This window comes from Podarcis raffonei, chromosome Z (genome assembly GCF_027172205.1).
Source record: "Podarcis raffonei isolate rPodRaf1 chromosome Z, rPodRaf1.pri, whole genome shotgun sequence".
Taxonomy (NCBI): Eukaryota; Metazoa; Chordata; class Lepidosauria; order Squamata; family Lacertidae; genus Podarcis; species Podarcis raffonei.
In genome coordinates, this window is record NC_070621.1 from 381957 (window position 1) to 396956 (window position 15000).

The following is a 15000-nucleotide window of genomic DNA, read 5'->3' on the forward strand; positions in this document are numbered from 1 at the left end:
ATAATAATTATAATTATAATTATATTTATTTTCAATAATAATAATAATAATATTTATATTTATTTTCAATAATAATAATAATAATTATTATTATTTTCAATAATAATAATAATAATAATAATATTTATTTTCAATAATAATAATAATAATAATTATAATTATTTTCAATAATAATAATAATAATAATAATAATAATAATAATTATATTTATTTTCCTCTCCCCCCAGCCATCCGCGACAACTACGCCCAGACCTTCGGCAACAGCACCCGCCAGGCCTACTTTGCCGAGCTCCGCCGGAGGCAGCGGGAGGGTTGAGAGGAAGCCAATAAAAAACGATAAAAACGAGAATCATCCTCAAAGCAGGCTTTTTATTGGCCGCCCAAAAGGATCACAACCGCAGGGGGGCGGGGCGGGGGGGAGGGCCGAGGGGAGAGGGGGCCTTCTAGGAAACAGGAACATCTTGGAGGACCGAGGGGAGGGGTGACCTTCTAGGAAAGAAACAGGAGCTGTAGAACGTCGTGGAGGACCTTCTAGGAAACCAGGAAGAGCGTCGAGAGGTGACCTTCTAGGAAACAGGAGGCGTTGGGAGAAGATGGTGGAGGACCTTCTAGGAAGTTGAACATGGTGGAGGACCTTCCAGGAGAGTTGACCTTCTAGGAAACAGGAGCCGTTGGGAGAAGATGGTGGAGGACCTTCTAGGAAGTTGAACATGGTGGAGGACCTTCCAGGAGAGTTGACCTTCTAGGAAACAGGAGCCGTTGGGAGAAGATGGTTGAGGACCTTCTAGGAAGTTGAACACGGCGGAGGACCTTCCAGGAGAGTTGACCTTCTAGAAACCAAGAGGAGGAGAACAACGTCCTGGAGGACTGTAGAGATGACCTTCTAGGAAACAGGAGGCGTTGGGAGAAGGTGTGGTGGAGGTCCTTCTAGGAAACCAAGAAGAGCATAGAGTGGTTCCTTCCAGGGGAGAGGTGACCTTCTAGGAAACCAACCGGAGGACTGGAGGACTGTAGAGGTGACCTTCTAGGAAAGAGGAGCCGTTGGGAGAAGATGGAGAACCTTCTAGGAAGTTGAACGTGGTGGAGCACCTTCTAGGAAACCAACCGGAGGACTGGAGGACTGTAGAGGTGACCTTCTAGGAAACAGGAGCCGTTGGGAGAAGATGGTGGAGGTCCTTCTAGGAAACCAAGAAGAGCATAGAGTGGTTCCTTCCAGGGGAGAGGTGACCTTCTAGGAAACCAACCGGAGGACTGGAGGACTGTAGAGGTGACCTTCTAGGAAAGAGGAGCCGTTGGGAGAAGACGGTGGAGGACCTTCTAGGAACACGGCGGAGGACCTTCTAGGAGAGTTGACCTTCTAGGAAACCAACAGGAGAACAACATCCTGGAGGACTGTAGAGGTGACCTTCTAGGAAACAGGAGTCGTTGGGAGAAGAAGATGGTGGAGGACCTTCTAGGAAGTTGAACATGGTGGAGGACCTTCTAGGAAACCAATGGGAGGAGAACAACGTCCTGGAGGACTGTAGAGGTGACTTTCTAGGAAACAGGAGTCGTTGGAAGAACATCGAGGAAACCAAGAAGAGCATAGAGTGGTTCCTTCCAGGGGAGAGATGACCTTCTAGGAAACAGGAACACCGTGGAGGACCAAGGGGACCAGGCTTTTTATTGGCCGCCCAAAACAATGACATCACAACCGCAGAGGAACGGGGTGGGGGGGAGGGCCGAGGGGAGAGGTGACCTTCTAGGAAACCAACCGGAGGACTGGAGGACTGTAGAGGTGACCTTCTAGGAAACAGGAGCCGTTGGGAGAAAATGGAGGACCTTCTAGGAAGTTGAACACGGCGGAGGACCTTCTAGGAGAGTTGACCTTCTAGGAAACTAACCAGAGGACTGGAGGACTAACAGGAGCCGTTGGGAGAAGACAGTGGAGTACCTTCTTGGAAGTTGAACGCGGCGGAGGACCTTCTAGGAAAGCAACGGGAGAAGAACAATGTCCTGGAGGACTGTAGAGGTGACCTTCTAGGAAACAGGAGTCGTTGGGAGAAGATGGTGGAGGACCTTCTAGGAAGTTGAACCTGGTGGAGGACCTTCTAGGAAACCAATGGGAGGAGAACAACGTCCTGGAGGACTGTAGAGGTGACCTTCTAGGAAACAGGAGTCGTTGGAAGAACATCGAGAAAACCAGGAAGAGCGTAGAGAGGTTCCTTCCAGGGGAGAGATGACCTTCTAGGAAACAGGAACACCATGGAGGAGCAAGGGGACCTTCTAGGAAACCAACCGGAAGAGAAGAACATACTGGAGGACTGTAGAGGTGACCTTGTCGTAGAGAGGTTCCTTCCGAGGGGAGAGGTGACCTTCTAGGAAACAGGAGGCATTGGGAGAACATGGTTGAGGACCTTCTAGGAAGTTGAACATCGTGGAGGACCTTCTAGGGAAAAAGGAAGAGCGTAGAGAGGTGACCTTCTAGGAAACAGGTGTTGTGGAGGACCTTCTAGGAAACCAGGAAGAGCGTAGAGAGGGGACCTTCTAGGAGACAGATGTTGTGGAGGACCTTCTAGGAAACCAGGAAGAGCGTAGAGAGGGGGCCTTCTAGGAAACAGGAGGACACCATGGAGGACCTTCTAGGAAACCAGGAAGAGCGTAGAGGTGACCTTCTAGGAAACCAGAGTCGGGAGAAGAACGCCGTGGAGGACTGAGAGGTGACCTTCTAGGAAACAGATGTTGTGGAGGTCCTTCTAGGAAAGCAGGAAGAGCGTCGAGGTCACCATGGGAGGAGGAAACATCTGAAGGAGAGCATGGAAGGAAACATCTGAAGAACATCTGAGGAGCATCTGAAGGAGAAGATGGAAGGCACAACCTTTGAGGAAACATCTGAAGAACATCTGAAGGAGAAGATGGAAGGTCAACATGGAACATCTGAAGGAGAAGATGGAGGGGTCACCATGGGAGGAAAGATCTGAAGAACATCTTGGTGAGAACATGGATCCAAGACGGAAGGTCAGGATGGAGAGCCACCATGGAAGGAAACATCTGAGAAACATCTGAAGGAGAACCTGGTAAGAACATGGAAGGTCAGGATGGAGAACCACCATGGAAGGAACCACCTGAGGAACATCTGAAGAAGATGGAAGGTCACCATGGGAGGAGGAAACATCTGAAGAACATCGGAAGGAGCACATGGAAGGAAACATCTGAAGAACATCTGAGGAACATCTGAAGGAGAAGATGGAAGGCACAACCTTTGAGGAAACATCTGAAGGACATCTGATGGAGGACATGGAAGAAAACATCTGGAGAATATCTGAAGGAACCACCTGAGGAACATCTGAAGAAGATGGAAGGTCACCATGGGAGGAGGAAACATCTGAAGGAGAGCATGGAAGGAAACATCTGAAGGACATCTGAGGAACATCTGAAGGAGAAGATGGAAGGGTCACCATGGGAGGGAACATCTGAAGAACATCTGAAGAACATCCTGGTGAGAACATGGATCCAAGGTGGAACGTCAGGATGGAAGATCACCATGGAAGGAAACATCTGAAGGACATCTGATGGAGAAGATGGAAGGCTCAACCTTTGAGGAAACATCTGAAGAACATCTGAGGAACATCTGAAGGAGAAGATGGAAGGTCACCATGGGAGGAGGAAACATCTGAAGAACATCGGAAGGAGCACATGGAAGGAAACATCTGAAGGACATCTGAGGAACATCTGATGGAGAACATGGAAGAAAACATCTGGAGAACATCTGAAGGAAAACTTGGTGAGAACTTTGAACCAAGATGGAAGGTCAGGATGGAGAGCCACCATGGAAGGAAACATCTGAAGAGCATCTGAAGAACATGGAAGGTCACCATGGAAGGAAACATCTGAAGGAGAGCATGGAAGGAACCATCTGAAGAACATCTAAAGAACATCTGAAGGAGAAGATGGAAGGCACAACCTTTGAGGAAACATCTGAGGAACATCTGAGGATCTGAGGAACATCGGAAGGAGAAGATGGAAGGTCAACGTGGAACATCTGAAGGAGAACATGGAAGGAAACACCTGAAGAACTTCTGAGGAACATCTGAGGAACATCTGAAGGAAAACATGGAAGGGTCAACGGAAAGCCGGTGGTTGTGGCAGTTGTGGGTCCTCCTAGGCGGCCTCCTCCTCGGCCTCCTCCTCAAACTCCCCCTCCTCCTCGGCGGTGGCGTCCTGGTACTGCTGGTACTCGGAGACCAGGTCGTTCATGTTGCTCTCGGCCTCGGTGAACTCCATCTCGTCCATGCCTTCCCCGGTGTACCAGTGGAGGAAGGCCTTCCGGCGGAACATGGCCGTGAACTGCTCCGAGATCCTCTTGAAGAGCTCCTGGATGGCGGTGGAGTTGCCGATGAAGGTGGCGGACATCTTGAGGCCCCTCGGCGGGATGTCGCAGACGGCGGTCTTCACGTTGTTGGGGATCCACTCCACGAAGTAGGAGGAGTTCTTGTTCTGGACGTTCAGCATCTGCTCGTCCACCTCCTTCATGGACATCCGGCCCCGGAAGACGGCGGCCACCGTGAGGTAGCGGCCGTGGCGCGGGTCGCAGGCGGCCATCATGTTCTTGGCGTCGAACATCTGCTGGGTCAACTCGGGGACCGTCAACGCTCTGTACTGTTGACTACCCCGGCTGGTCAATGGGGCGAAGCCGGGCATGAAGAAGTGGAGGCGAGGGAAGGGGACCATGTTGACCGCCAGCTTGCGGAGGTCGGCGTTGAGTTGGCCGGGGAAGCGGAGACACGTGGTGACACCACTCATGGTGGCCGAGACCAGGTGGTTGAGGTCTCCATAGGTGGGCGTGGTCAACTTCAAGGTCCGGAAGCAGATGTCGTAGAGGGCTTCGTTGTCTATGCAGTAGGTCTCGTCGGTGTTCTCCACCAGCTGGTGGACCGAGAGGGTGGCGTTGTAGGGCTCCACCACCGTGTCGGAGACCTTGGGCGAGGGGACAACCGAGAAGGTGTTCATGATGCGGTCGGGGTATTCTTCTCGGATCTTGGAGATCAGCAAGGTCCCCATGCCGGACCCCGTGCCGCCGCCCAAGGAGTGGGTCAGCTGGAAGCCCTGGAGGCAGTCGCAGGACTCGGCCTCCTTGCGGACCACGTCCAGGACCGAGTCCACCAGCTCGGCCCCCTCGGTGTAGTGGCCCTTGGCCCAGTTGTTGCCGGCGCCGCTCTGGCCTGGGGGGAGAAGAGCACCAGCATGGTCAACATCATCATCAGGATCATGCCCATCATCATCATCATCATCACATCAACTTGAGGACCATCATCATCATCATCACATCAACTTGAGGACCATCATCATCATCATCATGTCCATCATCATGACCATGTCCATCATCATCATCATCATGGCCTTAATCATCATGTCCATCACCATCATGTCCATCATCATCATCATGACCATGTCCATCATCATCACCATGGCCTTGATCATCATCATCATGACCATGTCCATCATCATCATTATGGCCTTCATCATCATCATGACCATGGCCTTCATCATCATCATCATCATCATCATCACATAAACTTGAGGACCATCATCATCATGGTCATCATCATCATCATGTCCATCATCATCACGACCATGTCCATCATCACCATCATGGCCTTGATCATCATCATCATGTCCATCATCATCATCATGTCTTTATCATCATCATCATGACCATGTCCATCATCATCATCATCATCATGTCCATCATCATCATGACCATGGCCTTCATCATCATCATCATCATGGCCTTCATCATCATCATGACCATGGCCTTCATCATCATCATCATCATCATCATCATCATCACATAAACTTGAGGACCACCATCATCATCATCATCATGTCCATCATCATCATGACCATGTCCATCATCATCATCATGGCCTTAATCATCATCATGTCCTTCATCATCATGACCAAGTCCATCATAATCATCATGGCCTTCATCATCATCATGACCATGTCCATCATCATCATCATGGCCTTCATCATCATCATGACCATGGCCTTCATCATCACCATCATCATCATCACATAAACTTGAGGACCATCATCATCATGGTCATCATCATCATCATGTCCATCATCATCATGACCATGTCCATCATCATCATCATCACATAAACTTGAGGACCATCATCATCAGGATCATGACCACCATCATCATCATGACCACGTCCTTCATCATCATCATCATGTCCTTCATCATCATCATGACCATGTCATCATCATCATCATAAAGACCATCATCAATATCAGAATCATGGCCATCATCATCATCAACATGACCACCATCATCATCATGACCACCATCACCATCCCATCATCCCATCGGTCTCCTCCACCAACTGGTTCCCCTCAAGGTGGCCTTCTAGGGCTCCACCACCGTGTCGGAGACCTTGGGCGAGGGGACAACCGAGAAGGTGTTCATGATGCGGTCGGGGTCTTCTTCTCGGATCTTGGAGATCAACAAGGTCCCCATGCCGGACCCCGTGCCGCCGCCCAAGGAGTGGGTGAGCTGGAAGCCCTGGAGGCAGTCGCAGGACTCGGCCTCCTTGCGGACCACGTCCAGGACCGAGTCCACCAGCTCGGCCCCCTCGGTGTAGTGGCCCTTGGCCCAGTTGTTGCCGGCGCCGCTCTGGCCTACAAGGAGAAGACCAACAGCATCATGACCAACAACATCAGGATCATGCCCATCATCAAAACCATAATCATCATCATGAAGACCATTGTCATCATCATCATGGTCATCATCATCATCATCAGGATCATGCCCATCATCATCATCACATCAACTTGAGGACCGTCAACATCATTATCAGGATCAAGGCCATCATCATCATCATCAGGATCATGCCCATCATCATCATATCAACTTGAGGACCATCATCATCATCGTCAGGATCATGCCCATCATCATGGTCATCATGCCCATCATCATCATCATATCAACTTGAGGACCATCATCATCATCGTCAGGATCATGCCCATCATCATCATCATCGTCAGGATCATGCCCATCATCATCATCATCATCAGGATCATGCCCATCATCATCATCATATCAACTTGAGGACCATCATCATCATCGTCAGGATCATGCCCATCATCATCATCATCGTCAGGATCATGCCCATCATCATCATCATCATATCAACTTGAGGACCATCATGATCATCATCACCAGGATCATGCTGATCATCATCAGGATCATGACCAACATCATCATCAGGATCATGCCCATCATCATCATCACATCAACTTGAGGACCATCATCATCAGGATCATGCCCATCGTCATCACATCAACTTGAGGACCATCATCATCATGATCAGGATCATGCCCATCATCATCAGGATCATGCCCATCATCATATCAACTTGAGGACCATCATCATCATCATCATCATCATCAGGATCATGCCCATCATCATCAGGATCATGCCCATCATCATCATCACATCAACTTGAGGACCATCATCAGGATCATGACCAGCATCATCATCATGACCATGGACTTCATCATCATCATCATCATCATCATGATGTCCTTCATCATCATGACCACGTCCTTCATCATCATCATCATCATGGCCTTAATCATCATGTCCACCATCATCATCATGTCCATCATCATGACCATGTCCATCATCATCATCATGACCATGGCCTTCATCATCATCATCATCATCACCATCACATAAACTTGAGGACCATCATCATCATCACCACCATCACCATCCCACCATCCCATCGGTCTCCTCCACCAACCGGTCTCCCCTCAAGGTGGCCTTGTAGGGTTCCACCACCGTGTCGGAGACCTTGGGAATGGAGGAGACCACTGAGAAGTCCATGACCCGGTCGGGGTCTTCTTCTCGGATCTTGGAGATCAGCAAGGTCCCCATGCCCGAGCCCATGCCGCCGCCCAAGGAGTGGGTGAGCTGGAAGCCCTGGAGGCAGTCGCAGGACTCGGCCTCCTTGCGGACCACGTCCAGGACCGAGTCCACCAGCTCGGCCCCCTCGGTGTAGTGGCCCTTGGCCCAGTTGTTGCCGGCGCCGCTCTGGCCTATGGGAGGAGAGAAGGTATCATCATGATGGTGATCATCATCATCATGGTTGTCATCGTGAAGAACATGAGCATCATCATCATCACATCAACTTGAGGACCATCATCATCATGATCAGGATCATGGCCATCATCATCATCATGTCCATCATCATCATCATCATCATCATGACCATGTCCATCATCATGGCCATCATCATCATGGCCATCATCATCATCATGTCCATCACCATCATCATCATGACCATGGCCATCATCATCAAGATCATGACCACCATCATCATCATGACCATGGCCTTCATCATCATCATCATGTCCATCATCATCATGATGTCCATCTCCATCATCATGTCCAACATCATCAAGATCATGCCCATCATCATCAACATCACATCAACTTGAGGACCATCATCATCAGGATCATGACCATCATCATCATGACCATGGCCTTCATCATCATCATGTCCTTCATCATCATCATGACCATGTCCATCATCATCATGTCCATCATCATCATGACCATGTCCATCATCATGTCCATCATCATCATCATGACCATGCCCATCATCATCATCATCATGCCCATCATCATCATCATGACCATGTCCAACATCATCAGGATCATGCCCAACATCATCAAGATCATGCCCATCATCATCATCATCACATCAACTTGAGGACCATCATCAGGATCATGACCATCATCATAATGACCATGGCCTTCATCATCATCATCATCATCTCCTTCAGCATCATGACCACATCCTTCATCATCATCATCATCATGGCCTTAATCATCATCATGTCCATCATCATCATCATCATGTCTTTCATTATGACCATGTCCATCACCATCATCATCATCATCATCATGGACTTCATCATCATCATCAAGACCATCATCATCATCAGAATCATGGCCATCATCATCATCATGTCCATCATCATCATCATCATCATCATGGCCATCATCATCATCATGACCATGTCCATCATCATGGCCATCATCATCATGTCCATCATCATCATCATGTCCATCACCATCACCATCATCATCATGACCATGGCCTTCATCATCATCATCATGTCCATCATCATCATGATGTCCATCTCCATCATCATGTCCAACATCATCAAGATCATGCCCATCATCATCATCATCACATCAACTTGAGGACCATCATCATCAGGATCATGACCATCATCATCATGACCATGGCCTTCATCATCATCATCATCATGTCCATCATCATCATCATGGCCTTCATCATCATCATCATGGCCATCATCATCATCATGTCCATCACCATGACCATGGCCATCATCATCATCAGGACCATGCCCAACATCATCAAGATCATGCCCATCATCATCATCATCACATCAACTTGAGGACCATCATCAGGATCATGACCATCATCATCATCATCATCATGACCATGGCCTTCATCATCATCATCATCATGTCCATCATCATCATGATGTCCATCTCCATCATCATGTCCAACATCATCAAGATCATGCCCATCATCATCATCATCACATCAACTTGAGGACCATCATCATCAGGATCATGACCATCATCATCATGACCATGGCCTTCATCATCATCATCATCATCATGTCCATCATCATCATCATGGCCTTCATCATCATCATCATGGCCATCATCATCATGTCCATCACCATGACCATGGCCATCATCATCATCAGGACCATGCCCAACATCATCAAGATCATGCCCATCATCATCATCATCACATCAACTTGAGGACCATCATCAGGATCATGACCATCATCATAATGACCATGGCCTTCATCATCATCATCATCATCTCCTTCAGCATCATGACCACGTCCTTCATCATCATCATCATCATGGCCTTAATCATCATCATGTCCATCATCATCATCATGTCTTTCATTATGACCATGTCCATCACCATCATCATCATCATCATCATGGACTTCATCATCATCAAGACCATCATCATCATCAGAATCATGGCCATCATCATCATCATGTCCATCATCATCATCATCATCATCATGGCCATCATCATCATCATGACCATGTCCATCATCATGGCCATCATCATCATTGCCATCATCATCATGTCCATCATCATCATCATGTCCATCACCATCACCATCATCATCATGACCATGGCCTTCATCATCATCATCATGTCCATCATCATCATGATGTCCATCTCCATCATCATGTCCATCATCAAGATCATGCCCATCATCATCATCATCACATCAACTTGAGGACCATCATCATCAGGATCATGACCATCATCATCATGACCATGGCCTTCATCATCATCATCATCATCATGTCCATCATCATCATCATGGCCTTCATCATCATCATCATGGCCATCATCATCATCATGTCCATCACCATGACCATGGCCATCATCATCATCAGGACCATGCCCAACATCATCAAGATCATGCCCATCATCATCATCATCACATCAACTTGAGGACCATCATCAGGATCATGACCATCATCATCATCATCATCATGACCATGGCCTTCATCATCATCATCATCATGTCCATCATCATCATGATGTCCATCTCCATCATCATGTCCAACATCATCAAGATCATGCCCATCATCATCATCATCATCACATCAACTTGAGGACCATCATCAGGATCATGACCATCATCATAATGACCATGGCCTTCATCATCATCATCATCATCATCATCATCTCCTTCAGCATCATGACCACGTCCTTCATCATCATCATCATCATCATCATGGCCTTAATCATCATCATGTCCATCATCATCATCATGTCTTTCATTATGACCATGTCCATCACCATCATCATCATCATGGACTTCATCATCATCATCAAGACCATCATCATCATCAGAATCATGGCCATCATCACCACCATGGTCATCACCATGGCCATCATGGCCGTCATCATGGTCAACATCCATCATCATCACCATCATGGTCATCATCATGGCCATCATGGTCAACATCATCAACATTAGGATCATGGTCATCATGGTCAACATCACTGCCATGGTCATCATCATGGCCGTCATGGTCAACACCATCATCATCAGGATCATGGCCGTCATGGTCATCATCATCACCATAGTCATCATCATGGCCATCATGGTCAACACCATCATCATCAGGATCATGGTCAACATCATCAAAAACATGATCATCATGGCCATCATCATCATCATGGTCACCATCACCATCAAAGACCATCATCATCATCGACCATCAAGACCATCATCATCATGATGATGGTGGCTTTCATCATCACCATAGCATCATGGTCATCATCATCATCAGACCATCATCATCATGACCATGGCCTTCATCATCATCATCATGACCATCATCGACACCATCATCAAGATCATCATCATGGCCTTCATCACATCATCATCAAGACCACCATCATCATCATCATGACCATGGCCTTCATCATCAACACCATCATCATCATGACCTTCATCACATCATCATCATCATGACCATGGCCATCATCATCATCATCATCAAGACCACCATCCCATCACCATCCGTCTCCTCCACCCATTGGTGAACGCTGAAGGTCCCTTCTCTCTCTATGATCCTTTGCGAGGGGAGGAGGCTGGACGACCTAGGGAGGTCCCTTCCCTCTCTATGGTCCCCTCAGAACCACCTGGAGAGGTCCCTTCCCTCTCTATGGTCTCTTGCAAGGGGGTCAGACTGGAGGACCCAGGGAGGCCCCTTCCCCCTTCCCTCTCTATGATCCCCTGGGAACCGCCTGGAAGACCAGGAGAGGCCCCTTCCCTCTCTATGGTCTCTTGCAAGGGGGTGAGGCTGGACGACCTAGGGAGGTCCCTTCCCTCTCTCTATGATCCGTTGCAAGGGGGTCTGGCTGGATGACCTGGAGGGTTCCTTTCTGGTTCGAGCCTTCTAGGATTCTGTGTCTTCCCTCTCTATGCTCCCTAGAGGACCTAGAGGTCCCTTCCCTCTCTATGGTCTCTTGCAAGGGGGTGAGGCTGGAGGTCCCAGAGGGTTCCCTTCTGGCTTGACCCTTCTAGGATTCTGTGCCTTCCCTCTATGATCCCTAGAGGACCTAGAGGTCCCTTCCCTCTCTATGGTCTCTTACAAGGGGGTGAGGCTGGAGGACCCAGAGGGTTCCCTTCTGGCTTGACCCTTCCAGGATGCTATCTCTTTCCTCTCTATGATCCCTGGAGGCCCCTTCCCTCTCTATGATCCCCTGGTAACCGCCAGGAAGACCTGGAGAGGCCCCTTCCCTCTCTATGGTCTCTTGCAAGGGAGTGAGGCTGGATGACCTGGAAGGTTCCCTTCTGGCTTGACCCTTCTAGGATGCTGTCTCTTTCATCTCTATGATCCCTGGAAGACCTAGAGGTCCCTTCCCTCTCTATGGTCCCCTCAGAACTGCCTGGAGAGGTCCCTTCCCTCTCTATGTTCTCCTGCAAGGGGGTCAGGCTGGAGGACCTCAGGAGGTCCCTTCCCTCTCTATGATCCCCTGGTAACCGCCTGGAAGACCTGGAGAGGCCCCTTCCCTCTCTATGATCCCTTGCAAGGGGGTCAGGCTGGATGACCTAGGGAGGCCCCTTCCCTCTCTATGGTCTCTTGCAAGGGGGTGAGGCTGGAGGACCTAGGGAGGCCCCTTCCCTCTCTATGGTCTCTTGCAAGGGGGTCAGGCTGGAGGACCTAGGGAGGCCCCTTCCCTCTCTATGGTCTCTTGCAAGGGGGTCAGGCTGGATGACCTCGGGAGGTCCCTTCCCTCTCTATGGTCCCCGCAGAACCACCTGGAAGTCCCTTCCCTCTCTATGATCCCTTGCAAGGGGGTGAGGCTGGAGGACCTCGGGAGGTCCCTTCCCTCTCTATGATCTCCTCAGAAGCACCGAGTGACATTTCCGATAATCCGAATATTCTGCCCCATTTGACAGGTCCGAACAGGATTTCCTGCTTCCATGTCCCGCCCCTTTCCGTATTTCCAATCTTCCAATTGGAGAAAAGAAAAGGCGAAAATCAAATCCGCCCCAAAACCAAGAGAAAAGACGTGAAAAGGTGGATTTTTGGGGGGTTGCCGATCAATAAAGGAAGGAAGGAAGGAAGGAGGGAAAAGGAAGGAAAAAAGGAAGGAGGGAGGGAAAAGGAAGGAAAGAAGGAAGGAAGGAGGGAGGGAAGGAAGGAAGGAGGGAGGGAGGGAAAAGGAAGGAAGGAAGGAGGGAAGGAAGGAGGGAAGGAAGGAAGGAGGGAGGGAGGGAGGGAGGGAGGGAGGGAGGGAAAAGGAAGGAAAGAAGGAAGGAAGGAGGGAAGGAGGGAGGGAAAGAAGGAAGGAGGGAGGGAGGGAAAAGGAAGGAAGGAAGGAGGGAAGGAAGGAGGGAAGGAAGGAAGGAGGGAGGGAGGGAGGGAGGGAAAAGGAAGGAAAGAAGGAAGGAAGGAGGGAAGGAGGGAGGGAAGGAAGGAAGGAACGAGGGAGGGAGGGAAAAGGAAGGAGGGAGGGAGGGAGGGAAGGAAGGAAAGAAGGAAAGGAAGGAAGGAAGGAGGGAGGAAGGAAGGAGGGAGGAAGGAAGGAAGGAGGGAAGGAAAGAAGGAAGGAAGGAGGGAAGGAAGGAAGGAAGGAAGGAAGGAGGGAGGGAAAAGGAAGGAAGGAAGGAAGGAGGGAGGGAAAAGGAAGGAAAGAAGGAAGGAAGGAGGGAAGGAAGGAAGGAAGGAAGGAAGGAGGGAAAAGGAAGGAAAGAAGGAAGGAGGGAAGGAAGGAAGGAAGGAAGGAGGGAAGGAAGGAAGGAAGGAGGGAGGGAAGGAAGGAAGGAAGGAAGGAGGGAAGGAAGGAAGGAGGGAAGGAAGGAAGGAGGGAAGGAAGGAAGGAGGGAAGGAAGGAGGGAAGGAGGGAGGGAAGGAAGGAAGGAAGGAAGGAAGGAAGGAAGGAAGGAGGGAGGGAGGGAGGGAGGGAAGGAACGAGGGAGGGAGGGAAAAGGAAGGAAAGAAGGAAGGAGGGAAGGAAGGAAGGAGGGAAGGAAGGAAGGAGGGAAGGAAGGAGGGAAGGAAGGAAGGAAGGAGGGAAGGAAGGAGGGAAGGAAGGAAGGAAGGAGGGAGGGAAGGAAGGAAGGAAGGAAGGAAGGAAGGAAGGAAGGAAGGAAGGAGGGAGGGAGGGAGGGAGGGAAGGAACGAGGGAAGGAGGGAAAAGGAAGGAAAGAAGGAAGGAAGGAGGGAAGGAAGGAAGGAAGGAAGGAAGGAGGGAGGGAGGGAAAAGGAAGGAAGGAGGGAGGGAAGGAAGGAAGGAAGGAAGGAAGGAAGGAAGGAAGGAAGGAAGGAGGGAGGGAAGGAACGAGGGAGGGAGGGAAAAGGAAGGAAAGAAGGAAGGAGGGAAGGAGGGAGGGAAGGAAGGAAGGAACGAGGGAGCGAGGGAAAAGGAAGGAAAGAAGGAAGGAGGGAAGGAGGGAGGGAAGGAAGGAAGGAACGAGGGAGGGAGGGAAAAGGAAGGAGGGAGGGAGGGAGGGAAGGAAGGAAAGAAGGAAAGGAAGGAAGGAAGGAAGGAAGGAAGGAAGGAGGGAGGGAGGGAGGGAGGAAGGAGGGAAGGAAAGAAGGAAGGAAGGAGGGAAGGAAGGAAGGAAGGAAGGAGGGAGGGAGGGAAAAGGAAGGAAAGAAGGAAGGAGGGAAGGAAGGAAGGAAGGAAGGAAGGAGGGAGGGAAAAGGAAGGAAAGAAGGAAGGAGGGAGGGAAAAGGAAGGAAAGAAGGAAGGAAGGAGGGAAGGAAGGAAGGAAGGAAGGAAGGAAGGAAGGAGGGAAAAGGAAGGAAAGAAGGAAGGAGGGAAGGAAGGAAGGAAGGAGGGAAGGAAGGAGGGAAGGAAGGAAGGAAGGAAGGAAAGAAGGAAGGAAGGAGGGAAGGAAGGA

At 49.6% G+C, this 15000-nt stretch overlaps 2 protein-coding genes and 3 long non-coding RNA genes across 6 annotated transcripts in view; 2 read left to right on the forward strand and 3 right to left on the reverse strand.

Annotated features, from left to right (window-relative positions):
• FAM166A (family with sequence similarity 166 member A) overlaps positions 1-316 on the forward strand; it is a 27809-nt gene extending 27493 nt beyond the window's left edge. Inside the window, exon 9 of the mRNA XM_053374827.1 lies at positions 228-316. Coding sequence (XP_053230802.1) covers positions 228-316 — 89 coding nt within the window. The remainder of the gene's footprint in view (positions 1-227) is intronic.
• A 101-nt stretch (positions 317-417) lies between these two features.
• LOC128406311 (uncharacterized) lies at positions 418-2116 on the reverse strand. Its single transcript, XR_008328457.1, has 6 exons — positions 2017-2116; positions 1534-1615; positions 1406-1479; positions 1273-1354; positions 529-827; positions 418-486 (listed from the first exon to the last, which is right to left on the reverse strand). It is a non-coding gene; the product is annotated as an uncharacterized LOC128406311 (long non-coding RNA).
• An 831-nt stretch (positions 2117-2947) lies between these two features.
• On the reverse strand, positions 2948-3343 carry LOC128406312 (uncharacterized). Its single transcript, XR_008328458.1, has 3 exons — positions 3315-3343; positions 3178-3264; positions 2948-3053 (listed from the first exon to the last, which is right to left on the reverse strand). It is a non-coding gene; the product is annotated as an uncharacterized LOC128406312 (long non-coding RNA).
• On the forward strand, positions 3038-3967 carry LOC128406313 (uncharacterized). Its single transcript, XR_008328460.1, has 3 exons — positions 3038-3131; positions 3531-3629; positions 3937-3967. It is a non-coding gene; the product is annotated as an uncharacterized LOC128406313 (long non-coding RNA).
• A 114-nt stretch (positions 3968-4081) lies between these two features.
• Positions 4082-15000, reverse strand: part of TUBB4B (tubulin beta 4B class IVb) — a 20681-nt gene continuing 9762 nt past the window's right edge. The window contains exons 4-5 of one of the 2 annotated variants that reach the window (XM_053373614.1): positions 7944-8088; positions 4082-4957 (exon numbers count right to left, since the gene is read on the reverse strand). In XM_053373614.1, coding sequence (XP_053229589.1) covers positions 4141-4957; positions 7944-8088 — 962 coding nt within the window. In that variant the 3' untranslated portion in view covers positions 4082-4140. Of the gene's footprint in view, positions 5202-7943; positions 8089-15000 lie in introns of both variants that reach the window. The other variant, XM_053373613.1, reaches the window with a different exon arrangement.